This window comes from Physeter macrocephalus, chromosome 12, assembly GCF_002837175.3.
Source record: "Physeter macrocephalus isolate SW-GA chromosome 12, ASM283717v5, whole genome shotgun sequence".
NCBI lineage: Eukaryota > Metazoa > Chordata > Mammalia > Artiodactyla > Physeteridae > Physeter > Physeter macrocephalus.
Genome location: NC_041225.1, coordinates 46,630,647 through 46,657,288, shown reverse-complemented (window position 1 = coordinate 46,657,288; position 26,642 = coordinate 46,630,647). Strand labels below are relative to the sequence as shown.

The 26,642-nt window shown below is 41.7% G+C and overlaps 1 protein-coding gene across 1 annotated transcript; it reads left to right on the top strand.

Moving 5' to 3' along the window:
• The first annotated feature begins 1,259 nt into the window (after positions 1-1,259).
• SPATA31H1 (SPATA31 subfamily H member 1) lies at positions 1,260-26,642 on the top strand. The gene is made up of 7 exons (XM_055088839.1): positions 1,260-1,403; positions 10,242-10,318; positions 10,933-10,989; positions 11,203-11,298; positions 11,697-13,544; positions 14,706-18,137; positions 18,326-26,642. The coding sequence occupies exons 1-7, from the start codon at positions 1,260-1,262 to the stop codon at positions 26,640-26,642; spliced, it is 13,971 nt and encodes a 4,656-aa protein (XP_054944814.1).

The window sequence follows — 26,642 nt, the reverse complement described above, 5'->3', positions numbered from 1 at the left end:
CATGTTTTTAATAGCATTGTTGATAATAGCCAAAGATGAAAACAAGACAAATGTCCAACATCATAATGGATAAATTTATTATGAAATAGTTATATAATGCAATGAACTAATAAAAGTGAATGAATCTCAGCTGTACAAAATAGCGTGATGACTCTCAAACAAAATGGTGAGTAAATATTTGAGACCCCCCCAAAAATACATTTTTATATACATATAGAAAAAGGCTCTTGTCGAAGCATATACATGTTTCAAGAGCCCAAAACTGTACCTCCAGCCCTAATCTTCTTTTTAGAACTCCAGGCTGGCATATAACTAGTACCTGCCACATAATGGGTGCTCAGAATGACACGCCTCATTCTTTATAATCTTTATAGTGACTGCAGAGTATTTTATAATCTGGACGTATCATATTTATTTAACCGGGGCCTTGTTGATGGGCTTTTCAAGAATATTACTTTGGCTGCCCAAATAAACTGAAAATTCTATGAGGTGAGAGAGCATGTCTGTCTTCTTCTAAGTGCCTGCTATTCAATAGTTATTTAATTGAATGGATTTTCTTATAAGAAAAAATGGCCTGGCCAGTTTTATTTATCTTTGTTACAGCATAAATCAATTCCTTATAAATTTAGTTTTCAGTGAATTAACTCTAGAAATTCCAGTCAATTCTGGGCGTGATGACAAAATAAATCGTCTACACTTGGAAAATATTCTAGACTTGGAGTAGTGTGATCCTCTAAGGTCACTTAATTTCCCTACGTGATATCTCTTCTCTGTCTCAATGCAACAGCAACTACGAAATGTGTCAAGCATTGGAGTTAGGAAACCATATATCATACATTTTCCGAGAGTACCTACTTAAAGCTTTCTTAAATGTTCTTGACCCTGTATTTTAATGTGTGATTTGGAACATATGACACCATACCTGGACCTCTAGGGAGTGACTGGCTCCAGAGAAGATGCTTATAGGGCAAAACAGGCCATTTGGAAAGCCTGCTCCTTTGAAACCTTGCCTCCATAATCTCTGATTTATAACAAGTGATTCTTCTTCAATCCTAGAAGAATCGTAAAGGAGCTTCCTTGAGCATTGGCTGTCAGAGCAGGGCACAAGGGCAGCTGCAGGAAAGGGCAGCAGGTGTGTGGCTCAGAGAAGAGACTTAAGCAGCAAGCACATTGGCTGTACCCTTGGAATGCCCACTGTGATGTCATATGGAGTCATGAGGGATAAAACTGTTCGGCTGAGAGGGGCATGGGGTTGAGTAATGGCTCTGGTTTGGGGGCTGACCATCCCACTGCCACAATATGTCAGCCTTCTACTATTAATTGGTTTCCTTGTCTGGGGGCTTTGGGTGAGGTTTTCTGGGAAACAGAGTAGGGAGCAGGTGGCAGCCAAGACGCACTCAGAGGTATGTGATGCAAAACTCTCTTGAAACTCACTGCTCCCTGTCCCTGCCCCTGTCCCTGGAGACATAGAAACTCCTAATCTTGGGTAGTGGGAGGAATTGATGGTGGGGAGAAGGGAGTTGAGGTAGTGCCTATGGATGTCGTCCTGCAAGTCACTCTCAGTCCTTTTCCCTTCAATACATTTCAACAAACCTTGAGCACCTATTATATATGGCAGCATACTAGACATTGAAGAAGAATAAAACACCACCTCCACCTTTTCGAGGTATAGTGGGGGAGAAAGTCAGACATATATACATATATAAAAGCCAAGACATATATATATGTGTATATATATATATATATATATATATATATATCCCAAGGAAAGAGAAAGGGATGAGTTAATAGAGGTGTAAATATTGCTGAAGAGATGGGAGGTAAAGAGTATTCTAGGATCTATAAAATGCCTTTGCGGGGAGCTTAGGTTTGAGCTGTGCTTCAGAGGAAGGGTAGGATTTTGAAGGTGGATAGGATGGGCGGAGGAGAGTAGTGGAAGACTTTCTGAACAGAAGGAATTGATCGGGGGAAAGCATGGGAAGCAGAAGAGCGTTGGATGTGTTCAAGGAGAGGTGAAGACACCTATCAGGAATGGAGTGTACAAGTGTAGGGAACCGGTTGGGGAAAAGTGAGAGAAAATGTCACAAAGTGGTGAGAGGTCTGAGAGAGAGACTGAATACTTTGTATAAATATTATTCTGTCTGCAATTGAAGGGCAGCAAAGATTTTAAAGCCAGGTGAAAATGTGCTTAGATCTGTGCTTTAGAGCACAGAATTTAAACTTTAAAAAGTTTAAACTCTAAACTTTTTTTTCTCAAACATACCACTTGGGAGTCTAATTAAAAAACAGATTCTGATTCAGTAGCAGATTCTGAATCAGTAGAATTCTGATTCTAATTCAGGAAGGGATTGAGATTTTGCAATTCTAATGAGCTCCCAGGTGATCCTATTGCTATTGAACTGAGCACCATACTTTATTTTGACTTTTGTTTTGACGTGCTGCGTCACGTGGGTTGTGGGATCTTGGTTCCCCAACCAGGGATTGAACCTGCGGCCATGACAGTGAAAGCACCAAGTCCTAACCACTGTACCGCCAGGGAAGTCCCAAGCACCATGCTTTGAATGTGAGGCTTTAAATAACTCCAGTGAGTGCATATGGTGGTTTTCTGGTGTAGCTAATCCAATAGGAGGCTACTTTAAAGACTTAGCGGGAAGGAGGGGGGAGGAAGTGAAAGAATCAGAGCAGTAAGATGGAAAAGAGCACACTGATTCATTCCCCCGGTGTTTATCACCCACTGTCACCACCATGTACAAGGCACTCCTCTGGGCACTATGGATGCAGCAGTAAATGGAAGGGACAGAAATCTCTGCCCTCGGGGCTGTGAGAGAGGAGGAGGGTCCTGAGGTGGAAGTTTGGCTATAGGAAGTGAGGCAGAAAGAGAGTAAAGGGATTAAGTCCTTTTTTTCCTGATTGGGCCTCAAATATAAAGAGTTAATTATAAACATTATCATCATTTTCCTATGAGGACTATATTCATCTTTGTATTCCCTATGCCTGGTATATAGTAAGTGCTCCACAGGTGTTTGTGAAATGAAAGGATGACTTCTCAGTTTTAACCCTGAATGATTGAAGAGATGGCATTTTTTTTTTTTTTTTTTTTGTGGTATGCGGGCCTCCCTCTGCTGCGGTCTCTCCCGTTGCGGAGCACAGGCTCCGGAGCGCAGGCCCAGCGGCCATGGCTCACGGGCCCAGCAGCTCCGCGGCACGTGGGATCCTCCCAGACCGGGGCGCGAACCCGGTTCCCCTGCATCGGCAGGCGGACGCGCAACCACTGCGCCACCAGGGAAGCCCCGAAGAGATGGCATTTTAAGCAACATAAGAAACACCTGACAGAAGTTGTGAGCGTAGCAGGAGGCGGAAAATGTATGTGGACATATTCGTCAAGCAGCTCAAATTAATAGTCTAGACATGTGCTGTCCAATCTAGTATCCACTGGCCACATGTGGCCTTTTACACCTAAATTAATCAAAACTAAATAAAATTTAAAATTCCTTAATTGCACTACCTACATTTCAAGTGTTCAGATATGATGATTTCCATCATCATAGAAAATTCTATTGGGTAGCACTAACCTAGACTCTAGATCTTGGAAATAGATAGTGGTTATCCATACATTTGGCAACAAAATCCTTTTAAAATTTTCCTCAGAAACATCTCTCAAATGTAGCAATCCAGATTCAGTGTCATTGTCTTAACTAAGACTCCTCTTGAACTATTTTCAGTTGCTAAGTGGTCTCCTACAAACGTTTTCCAGCCTAGAGCATAGACCCTAGCTCTACAAAACAAAACTACGAGGCTTCCCTTGTGGCGCAGTGGTTGAGAGTCCACATGCCGACGCAGGGGACACGGGTTCGTGCCCCGGTCCGGGAAGATCCCACATGCCGCGGAGCGGCTGGGCCCGTGAGCCATGGCCGCTGAGCCTGCGCGTCCGGAGCCTGTGCTCCGCAACGGGAGAGGCCACAACAGTGAGAGGCCCGCGTACCGCAAAAAACAAACAAACAAACAAAAAAACGAAAAAATACAGTACACACAAAACCTCCCAAAGCTGATTGTGTCACTCTGCTAAAAGTAACTAAAGAAAAAGAAACTAACAAAAATCTCTCAGCATCCCACGGCCTGCAGCAGCATTTCTCATCTTTTTTTTAAAAAATTTTTATTTATTTTTAAATTTATTTTATTTTTGGCTGCTTTGGGTCTTTGTTGCTGCGCGTGGGCTTTTCTCTAGTTGCGGTGAGCGGGGGCTACTCTTTGTTGCAGTTGTGCGGGCTTCTCATTGCGGTGGCTTCTCCTGCCACAGAGCTCGGGCTCTAGACATGCGGGCTTCAGTAGTTGTGGCACGTGGGCTCAGTAGTTGTGGCTCACGGGCTCCAGAGCGTGGGCTCAATAGTTGTGTGCGCCCCGGCTTAGCTGCTCTGTGGCACGTGAGCTCTTCCCAGACCAGGGCTCAAACCCGTGTCCCCTGCATTGGCAGGCGGATTCTTAACCACTGCGCCACCAGGGAAGCCCTTCTAATCCTTTTTGACTCTCAAACTTTCATTGCTAAAATTTGTCAACCACCTTAAGAATTTAAAAATCATTTTGTCAAAAATCATTTTGTCCCTTTTTCATAATATATGATAAGTGATTTTAGGTAAATATTTCATTTTACAACAGCGTTTCCTTAAAATTTCAAAGTTCATTTTAATATCATCTGTAAGAGACAAATGTTCACTTTTTCCCATGTAACAAGTGATGCATGATATTTAATTGACTTTGTAACAGATATGAATTTTCCCCAACACTTAGGTATGAGAAATGGCAAATATATTTCTTTGTCTACATCAAGTATAATCCAGCTTAAACTTCCTATCACCTAGGTTGGCAAAAAGTCTAGTATCTGTTTTTCTTCCCCAATCTTTGCGCTGTATAAGAACTCTGGAGTGGGGGCAATTTATCCAAAATAGCAGGGGGCAGGTCCTTAGCCATCGGAATAGCTGTTGCTTTTCCTCTTTGCCATCTGAAGGCAAAAATTGTGGCTGTGTATCAAGTTTGGTCACAGAGACCTTTGCCAAGGCCCCCAGTCCACTATATCTGAGCTCTTAAGACCAGGAGGAATAAATTTCATCAGGCTCAGGGCCCACTACACAGCAAACCTGCAGCGTCAGTGTTGTTTCCCAGTTTCAGGGAATCAGCTGACCTCTTCTTAACTCTAGAAGCATCAAACACTAAACCTCTGGCACAATTCAGCTTAAAATCCTCCACAGGCCTAGTCTTATATGAGCGTTGTCTCATATACTGAGACATATCATATATTGGAGGTTCCAGCCAATCATTTCAGCACCAAAAAACTAACTCCCTACTGTGGATTAGGAGAACCACGACTATAAGAACAAAGTCCTGGCTACCTTCTTTGGTGAGGGGAAACATTAGTCTCTTTCCCAAAAGGATGCAGCGATAAAAACAAAGTAGAGTGTAAATTACGCAATGTCACTTTCTACATAAAATGAAAATATTTCTCACTACATATTTATGTAAGAAGAAGTTTTTTGTCAACAATTCTACTTTTTATTCAGGTATACAGGTTCCCCCGGCTATCCAAAAGTAGAGCGAGCCTGTGAAACCTTTTGTAAGCCAAAACGACGCAAAGAGAAGGAGCAATTACCTTAGGACACATCTTGCTAATGGCTGCACAAAGTAAATTGAGATAAAGCACAGATGCTCCCAGACACAGCTCAAAGCTATGATGGCTAGGTGCTGAGATGCTGGGTGTAGTTCCCAGGGAAGCTGCTTGGCGGTGCCGTTCTCACTGCTGGGGCGTGCGCTGCCTCTTTAACAGCTTGCTGTAAAACAAATGAATGCTGAATGCTTTTTGCCTTTCTTTTTTTCATAAAAACAAAAACCCTCTCGGATTTCTTTCAGTTAACAAAAACAGGTACTAATGTAGGTCTTTCTTAAAATGGAAGTGGCATAAAGCAAATTTGCAAACAGTGGAGGATACCTGTAATTATAGGCAGTAAAATGCACAGAAATCAAGTGTACAGTTTGATGAGTTTTGATAAATTTATACACCCAGTAACTAACACCTCAATCAAGGTACAGCATTGCCATAATCCTGGAAAGTTCCCTAGTGTACTTTTCTAGTTTGTTTTTTTCCACTCAAAGGCAACATCTTGTCTGGTTTCTGTTGTCATGGATTAGTTTTGCCTATTCTTGAAACTTGTAAAACTAGAATAATATAGTGTATGTTCTTTCGTATCTGGCTTCTTTTGCTGAGCATGTTTTTGAGATTCATGTATGTGGTCGACAATGAATTTCAAAGTGACACTTCTCTACACTTCCTTTTTCTCTGAGATCTTAGCTCCTCTCATCCTTGATGCCTTGATAGCTCTCCAATGACTTCAAACAGATGTTAAAAAAATTTTTTTTGGTCCATCTTTTCTAGTTGTTTTCATTCACAGGATTCAAACCATTATCATGAACAGAAACCCTACATTGGTTTTTTTCTCTCCATTTTTTCCCTTCATATACTTTCTATTCTTTTAGTGGTTACTCCAGAAATTTCAGTATGCATACTCATCCAATTCTCTATTCAGAAGAATTTCATCAACACTGTTATACTCATTCACTGTGGTTTTAATTTCAGTACTGCATTCTTAATATCTAGAATAACATTTGATTATTTTTCAAACCTGCTACATCACTTTTTATGGTTTTCTGTTCCCTACAAATATATTTAAGCTTGTCTTTTATTTCTTTAAATATAATATGCATTGTTGTTTTCTAATCTAGATCCGATAATTCCAATACCTGACATATCTGTAGGTTTGTTTCTGCTTTCTGTTGTTCCTGCACATGTGCTTATTTTAAAATATTGAACCTTTCTGAAATTGGGATATGGCTTGCAATTGATGTTGTTTTATAATTGGCAGGGTTTAAAAAAAATTCTCAGTGGCATGTAGAATATAGTACATTTTATAATTGGTAGTATCTTAGATGTTTAATGAAATGCAATATTCATGGTAGTTTTTTGAAGCTTAGGATGAAGATCTTCCTCAGAGAGTATCTCCTTTGCTTTAGACTATGGCACCATCAATCCAGGACCACTTCAAAATCATGGCTTGGGGGACCATGCAGATGACGTGAACTTAAGCTGCAAATTACACAAAAGTCAACCTGTAGTTACAACTTCTCAGGGACTTCCCTCCAGTCCTCTGAACTTCTCAGTGTCAAGGCAACTTTCCCTGTAGTTCCCTGAGGTTAGGAGTAAGGGGCAGATTTGTGATTTTGAGGTTCCAGCTGCATATGGTAGAGTCTTCTACTGGATTTTTTTTTCCCCTTCTGGTTTGTATTTTTGAAGTTTTCTTTAAGAAGTTATCCTGTGCCCTAGGTCACAAAGATTTTCTACTTTTTTTTTTTTGATGTTCCAGTCTTACCTTTCACATTTTAGTTTTTAATACATGTAGAGTCCCCCTCTATATGTAATATTAGAAAGTGATCCAACTTTATTTTTCTCTTTATATTGAGGCAGTTTTCTCATCACTATTTGCTAAAGAATCTTTCCCATTCATTTATGGAACTCCCTTTACCATATTAAGTTGCTGTATATTCAGGAGTCCCTCTTTGAGTTCTCTATTCTGTTCCATTCACTTATTTGTTCCTGTTTCTATTACCATAGATTTGTAGTGTGTCTTAGGTTTTGGTACAGCAAGTCCTTTCTTTGCTCTTCTTTTTAAGCTTGACTTAGCTGTTAGTGGACCTTTATTTTGCCATATAAATTTTAGAGAGTTTTACAAGTCCTTGAAACATTCCAACTGAAAGAATTATACTTAATGCATTGGGAATGCATTAAGTATAATTTAATTGGGGGACTACTGACATCCTTATAATTTAAAATTATTCCAACCAGAGCCAAGAATGTCTCTCCATTTATTCAGATCATGCTCTGTCCTTTAATAGAGTTCTATAGTCTTCTACATGATGGTCTTCTCTCCTTTTGGTTAATAACTTTATACTTTATCATTTTTATTGCTATTGTGGAAAATATCTTTCATATTTAAAATTCTATTTTTCTAGTTTTTTTGCTTCAGTAGAGAAATGCTATTGACATTTATAAGTTTTTCTGGTATTCAGAAACCTTGGTGAATTCTTTCATTACCTCTGATGGATAATGTCTTTGATTATCATTTCAATTGCTTTCATGCTTATTGGTCTACTCAAATGATCTATTTCTTTTTGCCCAATTTTTATATTTTATATTTTTTCTAAGAATTTAACCATTGCATTAGGCATTTCACATTTATTAATATAGTTATTCGAACTATTTTTCTTCTCTTTCCTCTTCTACTTCAATTTTCAAGATTTATATTTACTTTGCCTTTTGCCCTAGGGGCATTATCAGCCCAGGACCACATTTATTTTCAGTTTGAGGGTTCCTGACTACACAAGGAATATAAATTAGAATTTCAAACCAGTAGGAGGATAGACTCTTGGTTAAAAATTTCAGAGAAGGCTTTTTTTCCCACCCAGAGTTCAAGTTTCCTTGTCTGGTGAGCAGATTTTTTTCTAGCCACCTTTTTACCAAGTGTGTAGCAATTTGACAAGCCTGGCTTTTTTTCCTGGGGTCTCATTTAAATACCCACTTCACATGGGCCTTATCTTTGTCCCCACCTTACTGTTAACCTAAGTCCCTCAGTGTCTGACACTGCAAATGACCTAGGGCATTGAAGTCTCAACTAGTTTCCACTCTTGTTTTTCAGTTTTCTTCTGATTTTTGACCTGGAGATTTCCCGTACTTTCTTGTAAGAAGCTACATTCTGCATTTAAGAAGATGTTTGTTTTATTTATTCAGCATTCCCAAGTGTTTTCTAGTGGGAGATTATTTAGGTCTATGATATGTAGAGATCATTTTGAGATAAATATATAGAAAGATCATTTGTAAATACATCAACCTGTATTTCAACATCAGTTTTCCTTTTGCTTATGTTTTTAATCAACAGTCCATTATGGACATAAATTAAATAATATATGACTAAGTATAAAATCAATTTAAAACTGTCCAAAGTTCAAAACTACCACTGCAGCTAGGGTTATTCTACTACTGGCCTACTGCCTCATGAGCATGTTCATGAATTCCCTACTAATTGTTGTGTAGGCTCTTTTAATATACGTTCGGAGACTGATGTCCTAATATAAAGGGAAGAAATAAAAAAAGTTTTATTTGAAATTGTAACAAATGTCATTTATGCCTTTAAAATGACCTGGAACACCCTTACAGAAACCCCAGGAGTTTATTAACTACTGGATGGGAAATTCTGACCTGCAGGATAAAATAAAAATCCCACATAATCTGGCATAAAGTGGCTTCCGCCTATGTTTTTAGCTTCACCTCTCACTACGTAGCAAAAGTGCATCTAACAATCATAATGCTCTAATCTTCTCAGTGATGTTCCCACTTGCCTGGAATGCCCTTTCTTCACCTAAAAACCTTCTGTTGATTCTTCCTACTCCAGTACAAATGGCAACTTTTTGAGGAATTCTTCCCTTCTCTCCCAGGCAGTTAATCACTGTTCTCTTTATTCCCTCACACTTACATTTCTTTTTTGTTTAATAGATTTTATTTATTTATTTATTTATTTATGGCTGTGTTGGGTCTTCGTTGCTGCACACAGGCTTTCTCTAGTTGTGGCTAACAGGGGCTACTCTTTGTTGTGGTGTGCGGACTTCTCATTGCAGTGGCTTCCCTTGTTGCAGGGCAGGGGCTCTAGGCGTGCGGGCTTCAATAGTTGTGGCACATGGGCTTCAGTAGTTGTGGCTCGCGGGCTCAGTAGTTGTGGAGCATGGGCTTAGTTGTTCTGCGCCATGTGGGATCTTCCCGGGCCATGGATCGAACCCGTGTCCCCTGCATTGGCAGGCGGATTCTTAACCACTGCGCCACCAGGGAAGCTCCACACTTATATTTCTGTTACAGCATTTACCACATGGTATTGTAATTTATCTGTTTAGACATCTATTTTCCCTACTAGTGTAAGTTCCTAGAACACAGGGATCATATTTATCTCTACAGTTCCAGCACCCTACACAATACTGTGAACTTAGTAAGTATTCAATAAATGATTCATGAATAAATGAATGACATAACTGTTGCTGTGGTTATGGATGACAACAGTATCAATATTTATGTCTATGAGATGAAGTGCGCTGTCAATAAAGTCTCTAACCTAGAGTATTACCTGATTTTTTTTTTTCTTTTTGTTCCTTTCTAGACTTCAAAGCAGCATAAATTGGAAAAGATCCAGAAATTCACAGGTCAGAAAGATCCTATTCTTCAGTTCAAGGCTAACGACAAATCAACTGTGGGGTCTGCTTTAAGGCTCTAACCTTTAATAGTAGGTGGAAGGAAGAAGGTTGAAACGACTATGTAAATGAAAGAAATAGTCTTACTCTTTCTAGCATCTCTACTTCCAAAGAAATGTAAATGGCTCCATAATTCTTTCCATGCTTCCTATCCTCATACTTCCTTTCCTAATCTCTTTTTGTGCAAAGCTCAAAGTATCAGGAAAGAAACATGGTGAGACTGAAGAACAAAGAAGGGGTAACTACCAAGAGTTTGGTGCGGGAAGTTTTGGTACCTTTTTTCTCTAGCATAGACACTGGATAATACATATCTTTTCCTCCAAAGATAGTATTCCTCTGTTTACCCCACTCCATCTCCCTATCATGATTATTCCTGCTCTTTCCAATGGCTTACATCTACTACATGCTGAAGACAGCATCCTACAGCTTAAAAAAACAAACAAACAAAATGAGAGCTAGGTTAAATCTGAGCTCTACCACTAATTAGCTTTATGATCTTAGGCATGGCTTTGTCTTTGTCTCCTTATTTGCAAAATGAAGGGGTTGAACTAAGGTGATGTCAATAGTCATAACGCTAATAGATTCTTTACCTCTACTCCCAGATCCACAGTGGGAAGAAAATCTCAGGATGGGTTGCATTGAAGCTAACCTGACACGGTGAGTAAAGTCGATCTTCACTGTGTCTATTCTTTCTCTCTTCAGCCTACCCTACTGATAAATTCTATAAAAGTTAGGAGTAAGATACCTGGGACTCTGTTTTACTTCCCTCGCTATGATAGCTGTCTCCTTTCTAAGTCTCTCTTCTTACTGTTTTCCTTACCAGTACTTTAATATCACTTCAATTACACTGACATACTCTGTTGTATCCAGCTTTTCAGGACTCCCTATGGGGTGGTCCCAGGAATATGTATGCTGGTCAATGGACAGGAGACTTCAACAGATCGTCCAACACCCGGAAAGTGCAAGGTCAAGTAGTTTCTGGGTTGGGGTTGAAGGTGGTAGAGCTTTTAAGAGGGAGGAAGGAAGAGAGTGAAGGAGGGAGGGAGGGAGAAGGAGAGGGAGAAGAAAGATGGTAAGTTAGTTAATTAGTTTTGGTAGTGGGGGAAGTTCTGTGTTTGAACAAAGTTTAAGAACCACTGGTCTGTGAATCATTTCTGATTGGAGTGGGGACAAATGCCTCCCTTTGTCCTGGTGGAGGAATTCTTTCCATAAATAAATAATTGATGTTGGGGAAAGCAACATTTTTTCTTTGTTTTCCCTCAGTCCACATTATTTTGCGTTTGAAATGGCCATTATCTTTCCCTTTTCCTACTTTTCCTTTTCCTGTTTCAAAACAAATAGAAACTTTTCTCTTTATTTCTTAGATCAAGTCTTATGGAATTGGGTTTGTCTGAATCACAGGATACGACTTCTTCTTCCACCTCCTCTGTTTTTGTGGCTCAGGGGCCTGTTCTACCCTGTTGTGACTGTAAGAAGGCAAAACATTCTTCTGACAGTAGCATCTCCTCTGGATCATCCTACGACTCCAGCCTGTCTCACCTTCCTGTCTTTTCTGAAGGAACAACTTGGCAACTCCGGAGCCACAGTTTACCTATTTTACCCCAAAATCAACCTCCTGTGTTCAGGAACCAAGGCACATCCCTGACTTATTTTAGGCTCTCAGAGCTTGGGAAATCAAAACTTTTTCAGAATTTGGAAGCTCTTTCATCCTTAAGACCTCAAAGCACTTTTATCAACTCTCTTTTTGAATCCCCAAATCTCCACAAACAAGAAGAGAAAACAAAGGATGAGAGAAGGAGCAATAGTCATTTGACATCAGATCATAGGCCAAATGCTATTTTCAAAGAGAGACCACTATTGTCAGGGTCAGCTCCAATCCAGCTCTCTCCTTTGGCTAGGCAGGAGTTAGAGGGACATATGGCTTGGAAGGTTTCTACTTTGCGGGAACAAACAGTGCCTCTGCCTGTGAGGGAATCATGGGCAAAGCTGAATTATTTAACTGAGGTACAAGGAAGAATCCCTGAACCAGAGAAACCCCAAATCCACTTATCTATGCCCATTCATCAAAGCACTGAGCAGAATATCAACAATGAATCCCCAGACCTTCCATCATTTCAGCTCCACGTGAACGTTGGAGTGGAATCTGGATTAAACAGAACAGAAACAAAAATTTCACAGACTCTTATCCCAGGTAAGCAGTCACAACCTGGGGATGGCTCCCAAATCCTTGGATCCAGGCCCTTAATGACATCAATGGGCACTCCACCTCCCAAAAGTTTAGGAGTTGACATAGCTCAAGAGGAAACGACTTTACTGCAGAAGGACCCAGAACGTGTGTTAGAGCTTAGTGTAGAGCAGAGGGTCACAGATCTTCCAGAAAAAAGGATACAGCAGCATAAGACCCAAGTGACTAATGTGGAGCTGACCCCACAGCTACCATATCAAGTCAGAGATCGCATAAAGGTTACTCCACTGGCATTACTTCAAGTCATGGATTCAATGGGGATGATTCCAGAATCACATTCAGAAGTGATAGAATCTGTGGGTTTGTTACGACGGCCACCAAATGAAGTCGTGAAACCAATGGAAGCCACGGAAACAGTGAGTGTAAGCCAAAACCCATCATATCAAGTCATTAAATCAGTGGAGGTAACCCCAAGATCTCAGCAGCAAGTTATGGAATCAAGGAAGATGACCTCAACACAGCGGAATAAAGTCAGAGGCAATGTGAAGGTAACTCCTATAGCATTGCTTCAATTCACGGATTCTATGGGGATGATTAAAAAATCACATCCGCCTATCATACAGTCAATGGGAATGACCCCAAGGATGAAATATCAAGTCATGGAGTCAGTGAAAAGGACCACATTGTTGGACCATCAAGTCATACCACCAGGAAAGATGAGTCCAAGCCTACGACATGCAGTCATGGAAACTGTGGAAATGACCCCAGGGCCACAGCATAAAGTTATGGAATCAGTGGACATAACATCAAGGCCACAAAGTCAAGTCACAGAACCACTAAAGATTACTCCAGGGCCAATATGTCAAAATACAAAATCACCTGAAATGATCGCCAGGCCATTGCACCAAGTGATGGATTACCCGGAAGTAACTCCAGCGACACTATTACAAGCTATGGATTTTATGGGGATAATTCCACCAACACAGTCACATGTTATAAAATCTGGGGGGTTGACTCCAGACACACAGTCTCAAATTGCAAATTTGACCCCAAGGGCAACTCAATCAGATGGTTTGACTTCTTCTAGCTCTCCTACTACTATTGGTCCACACGGAGTGGTAGAATCTGTGGGCTTACCTCCAAAGCTACCACCTAAAATCATGGAATTGGTAGGATTGATTCCAATGCCATCACAACAATCCATACATTCTCTAAAGGTAACTCCAACAGCACTGGGGTCACCCATGGGAATGATCATAGCACCACAGTCACAAGTTGTAGAAACTCAGCATTTGACCCCAAGGCTAATATCTCAAGCCAAGGAATCTCTGGAGTCAACTCCTGAGTCATGCATTCAAGTGCTAGACTCTGAGGGGATGACTCCACAACCACATCATCAAAGCACAGAATCTACGGCATTAATCCCAGGACCACCTCTTCAAGTCATGGAGTCTTCAAGGTTGACGCCAAGGCATCAAATTCTGGAGTATTCAGAGATGAGTCCAAGGCAAAGCCATCACATCACAGAAACTATGGGTTTGACATCTGACACCTGGCTACAAATGGAGAAATCTGTAGAGGTGGAGAAATCTGTAGAGGTGACACAGTCACATCATCAAATGATGGAATCTTTAGGGACAATCCCAAGGTCACTGAGTCAAGGTACAGAATCTATGGGAATGAGCCAAAAGCCACTGCCTCAAGTCACAGAATCTACAGAAATGCTACAAGAAATGTTACAAGATTCATCACTGCTTCAAGATGTGAAGTATATGGGGATGAAGCCAATGCTACAATTTAATGTTATGGATTCTATGAAGTTATCCCCAGGATTGCAAAATTTGAAATCTGGGAAACTGATCTTGGGACCAGAGTTGCAAAATACAAAATCTATAGACATAACCACAGGTTCAATTCCACAAATGGTAAAATGTGGACAGCTGATCCCAACTGTGAACTCTATAGAATTGGCCCCAGAACTACAACTGCAGAGTATAAAACCTGATGAGTTGGCCTCCATACCACAGCTGCAAAGTGAGAAATCTGTGCAGTCAGCCCCAGGGTCTCAGCTTCATGGTGTGAAATCTATCCAATTGACCCGGGGACCACAACAACAAAATGAAAAATCTGCTGAGTTAGTCCCAGCACCACAGTTGCAAAGTAGGGAATCTATAGATTTGGCCCCCAGTTCACAGTTGCAAGGTATGGAATATGTTCATTTGGCCCTACCATCAGAGTTTCCAGATATAAAAACCATGGAGTTGACTCTAAGACCAGTACAAGAAGATATGAAATCTGTGGAGTTTGCCCCAAAGCCATGGTTACAAGATATAAGATCTGAGGAGACAGCTCCAGTACCATTGCTTGAAGATGTGAAAACTCCTCAAATGGTAGAAAGTAAGAGGTTGATTCCTGAGACACAGGTAGAAGATATGAAATATGAGGAACTGATTCCAAGAGGACACATTCAAGCCGTAAAATCTGTAGAGTTGAACCTCAAACCGAATCATCAAGTCACAGAACCTGAAGGATTGACCCCATGGCATCAGGCTTCAGAATCTTTAAGGATGATCTCAGAGCCAGGATATCCAGAAACAGAAGCAAAGTTTACCTCTGACACTTGTCATCATGCAAAAGAATCTAGGGGGTTGATACAATCATCTTTAGGAAATACCCCAGGGCCACTGAGCCAAGCTTCAGAATTTATGCAGATGAACTCAATGTCATTCCAAGGTACTCTTGAGCCAATGTTCCAAAGTGTAAAAGCCATGGGAGATACTCCAGTGTCACAGCACACAATACAAGAATCTTTAGAGTTGGTACCAGGATCAGAGATGCAAGGTAAGAAATCAAAGATGTTGACCCCAGAGTCCCAAGGTATGAAGTTTGTTCATCTGAATCTAGGACCATTTTCAGAAGTTATGAACTATGAGGAGTTGATCTTGGAACCACAATTTCAAAATGTGAAATCTGTTCCATTGACCTCAGAACCACGGTCCAAAAGTATAAAACCTGAGGAGTTGACTCTAGGGCCATTAATGCATGATAATAATTTTGTGGATTTACACGTGCCACTGGAAGAATCTAGTAGGTTAATTCTTGAGACACAGTTACAGCATGTTGAATCAAGGAAAGTAACCATGGAACCACATTTACAAGGATTGAAATCTGTGGGTCTAACTTCCAGACCAAGGCATCAAGACACAGAGCCTGCAGAGTTAGCTGCTGAGATCTGCCCACAAGAGGAAGAATCTGTGAAACTGATTCCACAGCTAGTCTTGAAAACTGCTGGGGTGATGCCTAGGCCACATTTTCAAAAATTTTCAGAGATGACTCCAGGTCAAGGCTATCAAGATACAGAAACTGTGAGGCTGACTTCTGAGGCTTTGCCCCAAGTAGCATTAACACAAAAAACATCAGGTCAAGTTAGAGAATCTAAAGGAATGACTTCTCTAAGGCCACATCTTCAAGTTACAGAGTCATCAGAGATACTCCTAAGGTCAGAATATGAAAACACAGAAACTGTGGGGTTGGCAACATTTCCAGTTGAAAACATCCAGGAGGTAATACCAGTACTACCATATTCAGAAAAAGGATCTCTGGAGTTGACTTTAGGACGAGGGATGCAATATGAGGTATCAGAGCCACTACTGCAAAATTTGAAATATGTGAAGTTAACCTCTGAGTCATCCCTATCAGTGGTAGGATCTAAACAGTTTATTACAGGACTAAAACCACATGTTATGGAGTTGACTCCAGAGCCACAGCTCCAGGGAGTAAAGTCTAGGCAGTTGGAGCCAGAGCCAAAATTACAAGATGTGAAATATGTTAATTTAATTCAACAGTCAACTACTACCAGAGTGGTAGAATCAGAGAAGCCAATACAAGAGCCAGTGCTACAAAGCATGATATCAGAGGAATTGACTAAGGAGGCACAGCTCCAAGGGCCACAGCTGCATAGTGCAAGATTTTCAGAGTTATGTCCAGAGCTGCCACTTCAAGGAGAAAGACCTATAGATTTAATCTCAGGGTCTCCACATCATGGTGTGAAATCTGATGAATTGACCCCAGGTTCCCCAGTGCAAGAAATAAAATTGTCAGATTTTAGCCCAGGACCAAAACATCAAAGTGTTGTATCTGTACAGTTGACTGCAGAATCACAACCTCAAAGTATGAAATTTATGGAACTAAACTCAGGACCATGCTTGCAAGATATCAGCTTTTCTGATTTGACCCCAGAACCAAAGCATCAAGGTTTCAAACATGTGCAGTTTATACCAGGAACACAGCTTCAAGATATAAAGTCTGTAGGATTTGTAACTGAGTCATCTTTGCAGTTAAGTCAAGGGCTACCAGTTGAAAATATGAAATCTGTTCTGCCTATTGAAGGATCACAGTTTCACAGCTTGAAATTTGTCAAACTGACCTCAAAACTACAATTTCAAGATGTGAAATCTGAGGAACTGAACCTAGAGCCAAGGCAGCGAGATGTCAAATTTTCTGAATTGACTTCAGGGCCAAAGCTTCAAGGTGTCAAATCTGGGGAGCAAACCCCAGGACCACTGTTTCATAGTGTGACTTCTGTGGAGACGACTCTAGAGTTAGGACTTCAAGATTCTAAATCAGCAAAGATGTCTCCAGGGCTTCAAGGTGTGAAACAGGTGGGGTCATGGCTACAAGATGTCAAATTTTGTGATCTGACATCAGGAACTCAACCTCAAGGTGTGAAATCTTCAGAGTTAAACTCAGGGCAACAACAACAATATGTGAATTCTTTTGAGTTCACTCCAGAGCCAAAGATGCAAGGAGTAAAATCTATGAACTTGACCACAGGACCTGAGCAGCAAGGGGTTAAGCCTGAGATGTTAGTAGCAGAGCCACTGTTTCAAGGTGTAAAATGTGTGGCAGTAGACCAAATGTCAAGCTTTGAAGGTGACATTTCATATAAATTAGTCTCAGAGCCACAGATACCAGATGCAAAATCTATGGAGTTGACTCCTGGATCGCAGTTGCCAAGTGTAAACTATTCTGAGTTGACCAGAAGACCACGGTTACAAGTTGTGAAATCTTCTGAATTGATCCAAAGACCACAGGTGCAAGATGTAAAACCTGTAGAGTGGACCCCAATCTCAAAGCTTCAAGGTTTACAATCTGAGGCGCTAACAACAGAGCCACAGCTGGAAGATACGAAATCTGTGGAGTTAACACCAGGGCCACATTTGGGAAGTATGAAATCTATGCAGTTAACATCAAAGCCACAACTGGGAAATGTCAAATCTACAGCGTTAACCCTTGGGCCACAGGTGGGAGATGTGAAACCGGTAGAGGTGACTCCAGGCTCAAAACTTCATGATTTGAAATCTGAATTGTTGATCTCAGAGTCAGAGTTGAAAGATGTGAACTCTGTGGCCTTAACTCCAGGACAATGTCCAAGAGGTATGAAATCTACGTTGCTAACCCCAAGTCCACAGCTGGAAGTTAAGAAATCTGTGGAGATAACCTCAGGGCCACAGATAGAAGACGTCAAATCTGTGAAATTCACCTCAGATTCCAAGCTTCAAGGTGTGGAATCTGCTGAGTTGGCTCTGTGTTCAAGAAATCAAGGATTAAAAACTGTGACGTTGGGCTTCCCTGGTGGCGCAGTGGTTGAGAGTCCGCCTGCCGATGGGCCCGTGAGCCATGGCCGCTGAGCCTGCGCGTCCGGAGCCTGTGCTCCGCAACGGGAGAGGCCACAACAGTGAGAGGCCCGCGTACCGGAAAAAAAAAAACAAAAAAAAAAACAAAAAAAACTGTGACGTTGGTCCCAAGAATACAACTGCAAGATGTGAAAGCTGTGGAATTGAAACTTGGACAAAGGATGCAAGATGAGAATTCTGTGTTTTTTGCACCAAGGTCATTGCTCCAAGGGCCTCAACTGCAAGGTATGAAACCTCAGGAATTGACTACTGAGCCACAAATGCAAGATGTGAAAATTTTGGAGATAACCCCATGTTCAAATCCTCAAAGTTTAAAACCTGTAGAGACAACTCCAGATCCAGAGCTGCAATTTGTAAAATCTGTGAAGTTGACCCCAAGGCTAAAGAAGCAGGTAGTAAAATCTGCGGATGCAACCAGAAGACAAAAGTTTCAAGGAGTAAAATCTGTGGATTTAGCCCCGAGGCAACAGTTCCAAGAGATGGCACTTGTGAATTTAACTCCTGGGCCAAAACAGGTTGGTGAGATATCTGTAATAACACCAGAGCAGCAATGTGTGAATTCAGAGCCACTGAAGAGAGGGTCTAAGTCAGAAGATGGGATGTCTTGGGTGTTAACTCCAGAGCTGAAATTTAAAGACAGAAAATTAGTAGATCCCAACTTTGAGTTAGAGTTGAAAGGTAGGAAATCATTTGAATTGACTCCAGAATCAAATATTCAAGATGTAAAATCTAAAGAGTTCAAACTTGAACCACAGTTGCAAAGTATAAAGTCTCCCAAGTTGACCCCACGACAACAGCTGCAACAAGTGAAATCCTCAAAGTCAACTTCAGAGCCACAGCTTCAAGGTGTAAAAACTGTTGAGTTAAAACAAGAGCCACAGCCTGAAAGTATGAGATGTATTCAGTGGATACCAGGACCTGAGTTCCAAGGTGTGAAATCTGTAGGGTTAAATCTTGAGTCACAGTCTCAAGGTGTCAAATCTGTAGAGTTGAAATCTTCAATACAGTTAAGAGACGTGAAGTCATGTGAATTGCCTCTGGGGCCAAAAATTCAAGGTGCAACATATATGAAGTTCAACCCTGGGCCACAGTTGCAGAGTGTGAAAACTCCTGAGTTATCCCCAGGACCACAGCTGCAAGTAGGAAAATTTTTGTCATCAACCTCAGAGCCACAGCTTCAAGGTATGAAAACTGTGGAGTTACACCAAAAGTCACAGCTTGAAAGTATGAGAACTCTTCAGTGGATGTCCGCATCAGTGTTTCAAGGTGTGAAATCTCTGCTAAATCTTGGGTTGCAATCTCAATGTGTCAAACCAGCAGAGTTGAAACCTTTAATACAGTTAAGAGATATAAAGTCATCTGTATTGACTCCAAGGCCAAAGCTCCAAGGTATACAATCTTTGGCATCACTCCAAGAACCTCAGCCTCAAGGTCTCAATTTGAAACCTTGTCTACAGTTTAGAAGTAAGAAATCATGTGACCTGACTTCCAAGTCAAAGCTCTGTGATATAAAACCCATGATGTTCAAATCTAGGCTTCACTTGCATGATGGAAAATCTCCTAAGTTGATCCCTGGACCATGGTTTCAAGAAGTGAAACCATTACCGTCATCCGCAGGAACACAGCTTCAAGGTGTGAAGTCTGTATTGCTTACACAAGAGCCACAGTTTCCTGAGGTGAAATCTGGGGTATTAAGCCAGGAGTCACAATTACAAAGTGATAAAACTATAGAGCTGAACTCCCCACTACACTTGAAAAGTATGAAGTCATCTGAGTTGACTCTTCAGACAGAGCTTCAAGGTGTGAAATCTGAGGATTTCAACAGTGGGCCACAATGGCAAGGTCTAAAATCTTCTAAGTCACCACTTGAGACAAAGTCCCAAGATAAGAAATTTACTGAGTTAATCTCTGACTCACAGTTGCAAGGTACAACATTTTCTAAATTGACTTTGGGGACAAAGATTCAAGGTGTCAAATTTACAGATTTCAACCCTGGGTCATTGTTACAAGGTGTGAAATCTTCTGGATGGACCTCAAAGATAAAGCTTCAAGATGTAAAACATAAAGGATTCAGCCCCAGTCCTCAGTTGCAAGTTCTGAAATCTTCTGAGCTGATTCTGGGATCAAAGCTTCAGAATGTGAAATTTGTGTTCAACTGTGAGCCACAATTGCAAAGAGTGAAATCTTCTAAATTAATCTCAGACTCAAAGTTTCAAGATGTGGAATCTGTGAAGTCCAAATCTGGGCCACCATTGCAAGGTGTGAAATCAGAATCTGAGTTGATACTGGGGACAAAGCTTCAAAAAGTGAAATCAGTGGAATTCAAGTCGGGTCCACAGTTGGAAGATATGAAATCTTCCAAATTAATCACAGGTATAAAGCTTCAAGATGTAAAATCTATGAATGTCAGGTCTGGACCAAACATGCAGGGTATGAAATTGTCTGAAGTTATCCCAAGGGAAAAGCTTCAAGGTGTGAAGTCTGCAGAACTGAAACCTAGTCCAAAGTTACAAGGTGAGAAATCTTCTGATTTGACTCAGGGGAGGAAGTTTCCAGGTGTGAAATCTGTAGAGTTGGACTCAGGCCCACACTTACAAGATATGAAACGTTCTGAGCTGATCGTGGGTATAAAGCTCCCAGATGTAAAATCTAAGCAGTTAAGTTCTAGACCACACTTTCAAGGTATGAAATCTTCTGAAGTGATCCCAGGGACAAAGCTTCAGAAAGTGAAATCAGTGTTCAACTCTAGACCACAGACACAAAGTACAAAATTTTCTGAGTTGATTCAAGGGACAAAGCTTCAAGATGTGAAATCCTTAGAGTTTAACTGTGGACTGAAGTTACAAGGTGGGAAATCTGATTTAACCCAGAGGAGGAAACTTCAAGGTGTGAAATCAGTGGAGTTCAACCCTGGACCACAGAGACAGGGAGAGAAATCTGATTTGATGCTAGGGTGGAGGCTTCAAGATTTGAAATCTGTTGTTCCATGGCTGCAAGGTGTGACATCTTCAGAGTTAACACCAGAGACAAAGCAACACATTGTGCAGTCTGTGTTCACTTTGGGCCCTCAGTTAAATGGTATGAAACCTATGTTATTTTTACCAGAGCAACGGCTTAAAGATATAAAGTCTGTGAAGATGAACAAAGAGCCATTGCTTTGTGGTACAAATTCTACGAAACTGATTTCAGACTTTGAGCTGCAGAACTTGAAATGGAACGTGTTTGCACCAGAGCCATGTTTTCAAGATGGGAAATCTCTGGAGTTGAAACCGGAGCCACAACCTCAAGATGTGAATTCTAAGAAATTGATTTCTTGCCTCAGGCAGAAATCTGTAGTGTCTGTATCAGCGCCATGTTCTCAAGATGTGAAATCTATGAAGTCAAACCTATTGCTACAACCTCAAAGTGTGAATTCTTTAGGGTCATCATCATGCCTCAGGTCACAATGTGTTAAATCTGAGGTCTTTGCACCACAGCCATGTCTTCAAAATGTGAAATCTGTAGAGTTGACACCAGGGTCCCAACAACAAGGTATGAATTGCCAAGAGTTGACTTCAGGATTGCAAGGTATGAAATCAGTGGTGTCAGTACCAGAGTCAACTAAGAAGTGCATACCAGGACCAATGTTGACTAGTGTCAAATTTTCAAATTTGTCTCCAGAATCACAGCAACAAGGTGTGAAATATTTGGAGTCTACTCCAGAACCAAAGTTGCAAAGCATACAACATGTAAAATCGTCTTCACTGTCTCTGCAACAAGCTATAAAATCTGTGGAGTTAGCACCAGAGTCACTGTTTCAGAGAGTGAAATCTGAGGATCTAACCCCAAGAACAAGCTCTCAAATGACAGACACTTCTGAGATAATCCCTAGGCCAGGGCATCAGTTTGTAGAACATGCAGAGATGATTGCAAAGCCAAGGCAACAAGTCCCTAAATCTGTGAGTTTGATTTCAGTACCAACTTATCAAGTCACAGATTCTTCAAAAATGGCACAAAGGTTGGCACATCAAGGCAAAGAAACTGTACAGAAATCTGTGAATTTGACCCCAAAGCCAAAAGGTAAAGCCATGAAATCTTCAGGAATGCCTCCGCAGCTAGATCTTCAAGTACCACAGTTTGTTGATCTGACTCCAGTGCTACGGAATCAAGGTTCAAAATCCTTAGAATTAACCCCAAAGGAAAGCTACCAAATCCCAGAAACTCTGGAGTTGCTCTCTCAGTCAGGGCCTCAAGTTAAGGACTTGGGGGAGTTACATACAGGGCCACTGCAGCAAGTTGTGGAATCTAAAGGGATGACCCCTGAGCCTAAGCATCACATTACAGAAACTATGGGGTTGACCTTCAAGACAAAGCTGCATAGGGAGGAATTTCTTGAAATGACCCCCAAACCCATAAGTAAAGCCACTGATGCAGAGAGATCTTCAAGGCGCTATCCTCCAGCCCGAGAATCTGTGGATGTGATCTCTGAGAAAAGACTGCAAAGGGATGAATCTATAGCACTGATTACAAAGTCATTATGTGATGTCCCAGAATCTTTGGAGATGACAGAAGGGCTAAGATATCAAGTTCCTGGATCTGTGGGTTTGACCTCTAAGCGATTCCTAAGAGACGAATCTTTAGAGTTGCCCCCAAAGCGAACAGGTCAAGTTGTGGGACATGCAGAATCTGTAGAGGTCACCACTGAGACATGGCAGCAAGGGGAGGGATCAATGAGGCTAACACAGTCACAGAATCAATGTATGAAATATTCAGAAACAGCCCCAGGACCACTGGGTCAAATTACAGAATTTACGAGGATTAGTCCAAAGCCACTAGATCAAGTCACAAAATTTACAAAGACACAGCTTCATGTTGCTCAAGCAATAAGGGTAAACCCAGTAGCTCCCTCCAAAGTTGCTGAATCTGTGAAAATGACTCCTGGGCCACCACTTCAAGCTGTGAAGTCTGTGACATTAACATTGGGTCCCACCTCTCAAATGGTAGACTATGTTGAGTTGACTTCAAAACCACAAGATAGGAGACCTTCAGAGTTTACCTCAGGGCTAAGGTTGCAAAATGCAAAATCTAAGAAATTAAGCACAGAACCAAAGCACCAAACTTTGGAAAGAATGGATTTGACAGGGTTTCAAATTGTAAAGACGGTGGGGCCACCCCTTCAAATTGTAAAATCTGAGGAATTAGCACCAGGGCCAATTCCTCAGATTGTAGAACCAATAAGAGTAGCCCTAGGATTGGGGACTAAAGCAACAGATTGTTTGGATTTACTCCCAAGGCCACATCTTCAAGAACCAGTAGAACCTGTAGAATTAACTCCAAGGCCAAGTGCTGAAGTGAAGTCTGCAGAAGTAACCTCACAGCTAACATCTGCACACAAGGAACCTACAGTGTTGACTCATAAACAAGGGCTTCAGGCTGTGAAATCTATAGGGATAAAAACAGGGCCTCCTCAATTCATGGAATCTGAGGATTTGAATCTAGGACAGGTGTGTCAGAATAAGGACTCTGAGGAGAGATCATCAGGAGAAGGGTTACAAATGGGGAATTATTTCTCTAGCTTTCTACACAACTCTTCAGACTCACTCATCTCAAGCTCTGTCAGAACATCTGAATTAGGTCTTTGGGATTCTGAGATGGCAGAAGTATCAAGAGTGTTGGATATAAAAAACCTTGGGACAGATATTTTGCATCCTGAGGAGTCTTTTATAGAACTTGCTATGATACAATCTCCAACCCTTCCCTTATCCCTTCATAACCAACCCTCTGATGAGACAGCTAACACTGTAAAAAACCCAAATTCTGAGATCCCAGGAGTGGATGTCATATCTAACGAAAGGATTAAGAGGAAACAGGTGGAGGAGTCAGGGAGCTCACTCTGGAGCCTTTCCCACCATCCACCACAAAACTGGAGATCACTATCTAGGATCTTCCAGGCAGGATCAGGGGCTCGAAGAGGCCTTACCTGTCCTGTCCTGGGCAGGCGACGGAACGTCTGGGAGAGTCGCTCCTGGAGGCAGCGACTACCTCGAAAATACCTCTCCAGTATGCTAACGCTGGGGAATGTCTTGGGGACCAGCATGGAGAGGAAGTTTTATTCTCAAACATCTTTAACAGAAAGAGCCACTACAGGTACCTGTCAATCTATTCAGAATTTATTTGGGGTTCCAGTTGAATTGATGGAATTTTCCCAGAGTCTGCTTGAGAAGGGTCAAGGTACTATTTCTCAGCCTTCAATGGTCAAAAACTACATTCAAAGACATACTTCATGCCATGGTCATGAGAAAAGAATGGCCTTCAGGATGTGGACACGTGGCTCCATGTCCTCCATAATACAGCACTACTCCGGCACTAGAGTGAGAATAAAGAAAACAAACTCAAAGCCCTGTGATATATCCCAGGAAGTCATTCAGCACATGCCTGTTTCACGTACAGGGAGTCAGCTTCCTGCCCCAGCAAAGTCAGAGTCTTCCTTCAACGTATTTTTTGCTAGGAGAGATTCTGTTCCAGTGGAGGAGAGTGAGAACTCACAGAGTGATTCACAGACAAGGATTTTTGAGTCCCAACACTCCCTCAAGCCAAGTTATCTTCCCCAGGCCAGGTCTGACTTCTCAGAACAGTTCCAGCTTCTACAAGATCTGCAGCTAAAAATAGCAGCAAAACTGTTAAGGAGTCACATACCCCCCAACGTACCTCCACCTTTACCTTCAGGTCTGGTTCTAAAGTACCCTATCTGCCTACAGTGTGGCCAATGTTCAGGATTTAATTGCTGTCATAAATTACAGGCCACTTCTGGAACTTACCTTCTTATCTATCCACAGCTTCACCTTGTAAGCACTCCTGAAGGCCATGGAGAGATCAAGGTGCATCTTGGCTTTAGGTTGCAAACTGGGAAAAGACCCCAAGTCCCAAAGTATCATAGAAGAGATAGACCCATCACACCAAGGAGACTTAGCTCAACATCACTAAGGAAAGCTAAAGGCTATACTCAAGCTTCCAAGAGTCCTACTTCTACAATAGATTTCCAGTCTGGGTCTTCCCAGTGTCCTGCTCCTATACAAGTCCACATCAGGCGAAGGCAAGGTGGCAGCCCTGGCCTAGTAGAAAAGACAGAAATTAGAGAGCCTGGACACTATGAATTCACTGAAGTTCACTCTCTATCAGAGAGTGACTCTGAAAGCAATCACGATGAAAAGTGGGCTAAAGTGAGAACAAAAAAGACCCATGATTCAAAACATCCAATGAAAAGAATCCCCAGGGAAGTCAGAACACAAAACACAAAGTTCTACACAAATAGTACAGCCATAATACAGAGGTCCTGTGAGGAATTACCAAGCCAGTTAAGAAGGAAGAGGAGTGGAGTGTCCCAGACAACTACCGCCTCTTTAAAAAGACAACCTAAGAAATCCTCCCAACCAAAATTCATTCAACTCCTTTTTCGGGGCCTAAAGCAGGCATTCCAAACAGCACACAGAATTATGGCTTTGGTTGGGCAGAAGCCTGAGGACAGGACAAGGCCAGACCATTTCTGGTCAAGCAAAAACTACCTTCCAAAACAAAAAGCCAGAGACTATTGCTTATCAAGAGATATCAAAAGACACAAGATGCCAACTCTCAAGCTAAGGCCAACAGACCCAACCATTAAGGAGGAGAGCACATTGTGGGGAGAAACAGATCAATTCAGATCAGCTCAACAACCAACAAGAAATAGCTCTTTCCAACCCAGACCTATACAACTGCCCAAGCCCATAGTTTCGCAAAGAAGTACCACTCTCAAAAACACCTCAAGCAGCCAGGCTTTGGGTCCTGTTCAAAATGAGAGTAATAGCAGAGCTAAGAAAAACTTTAACAGAAATGAAGTCTCTAGCCAGGAGTCCAAGAACTCCAAACCAGGAACCAGAGTTCATGCTGGAGGGAGACTCTTACATGGTTCCCCTATGAAGAGAACCTCACACGGTCACCTTAAAGAAAATTCCACACACAAGGAACGAAACCACCACAGCTTCTGTAGGGAAAAAACCCCGTGGAATTTTTCTGGAAGGAGCCAATATAGTCCCTCTGACAGGAGCCACCACAGGGCCTCTGAGAAGGGCCACCGAAGTGCCTCTGAGAGGAGCCGTTGCAGTCCCTCTGAGAGGAGATGTCACAGTCCCTCTGAGAGAATCCGTCACGGTCCCTCTGAGAGGAGAGGACACAGCACTTCTGAGAGAAGACCGTACAGGCCCTCTGAAAGGGGCAGACACAGTCATTCTGAAAGGAGTGGACACAGTCCCTCTGAGAGGAGCCACCGAAGTCCCCTCAAGGAGAGACTCAAGCACAGATCACCTTGGGAGAGGCCCAGATATAGTTTGGGTAAAGATTTCAGGAGTAACTCAAACATGTCTCCTAGAGACCACACCAAAAAACCCCAAAAGAGGGCAAGTTTGGAGGCCTGA

Coding starts and splice junctions, on each gene's coding strand:
- SPATA31H1 (XM_055088839.1), top strand. CDS start 1,260: ATGGCTCTGGTTTGGGGGCTGACCATCCCACTGCCACAATATGTCAGC. Junction 10,319..10,932: donor ATTCTTCAGTTCAAGGCTAA/CGACAAATCAAC, acceptor ACCTCTACTCCC/AGATCCACAGTGGGAAGAAA. Junction 10,990..11,202: donor ATTGAAGCTAACCTGACACG/GTGAGTAAAGTC, acceptor TGTTGTATCCAG/CTTTTCAGGACTCCCTATGG.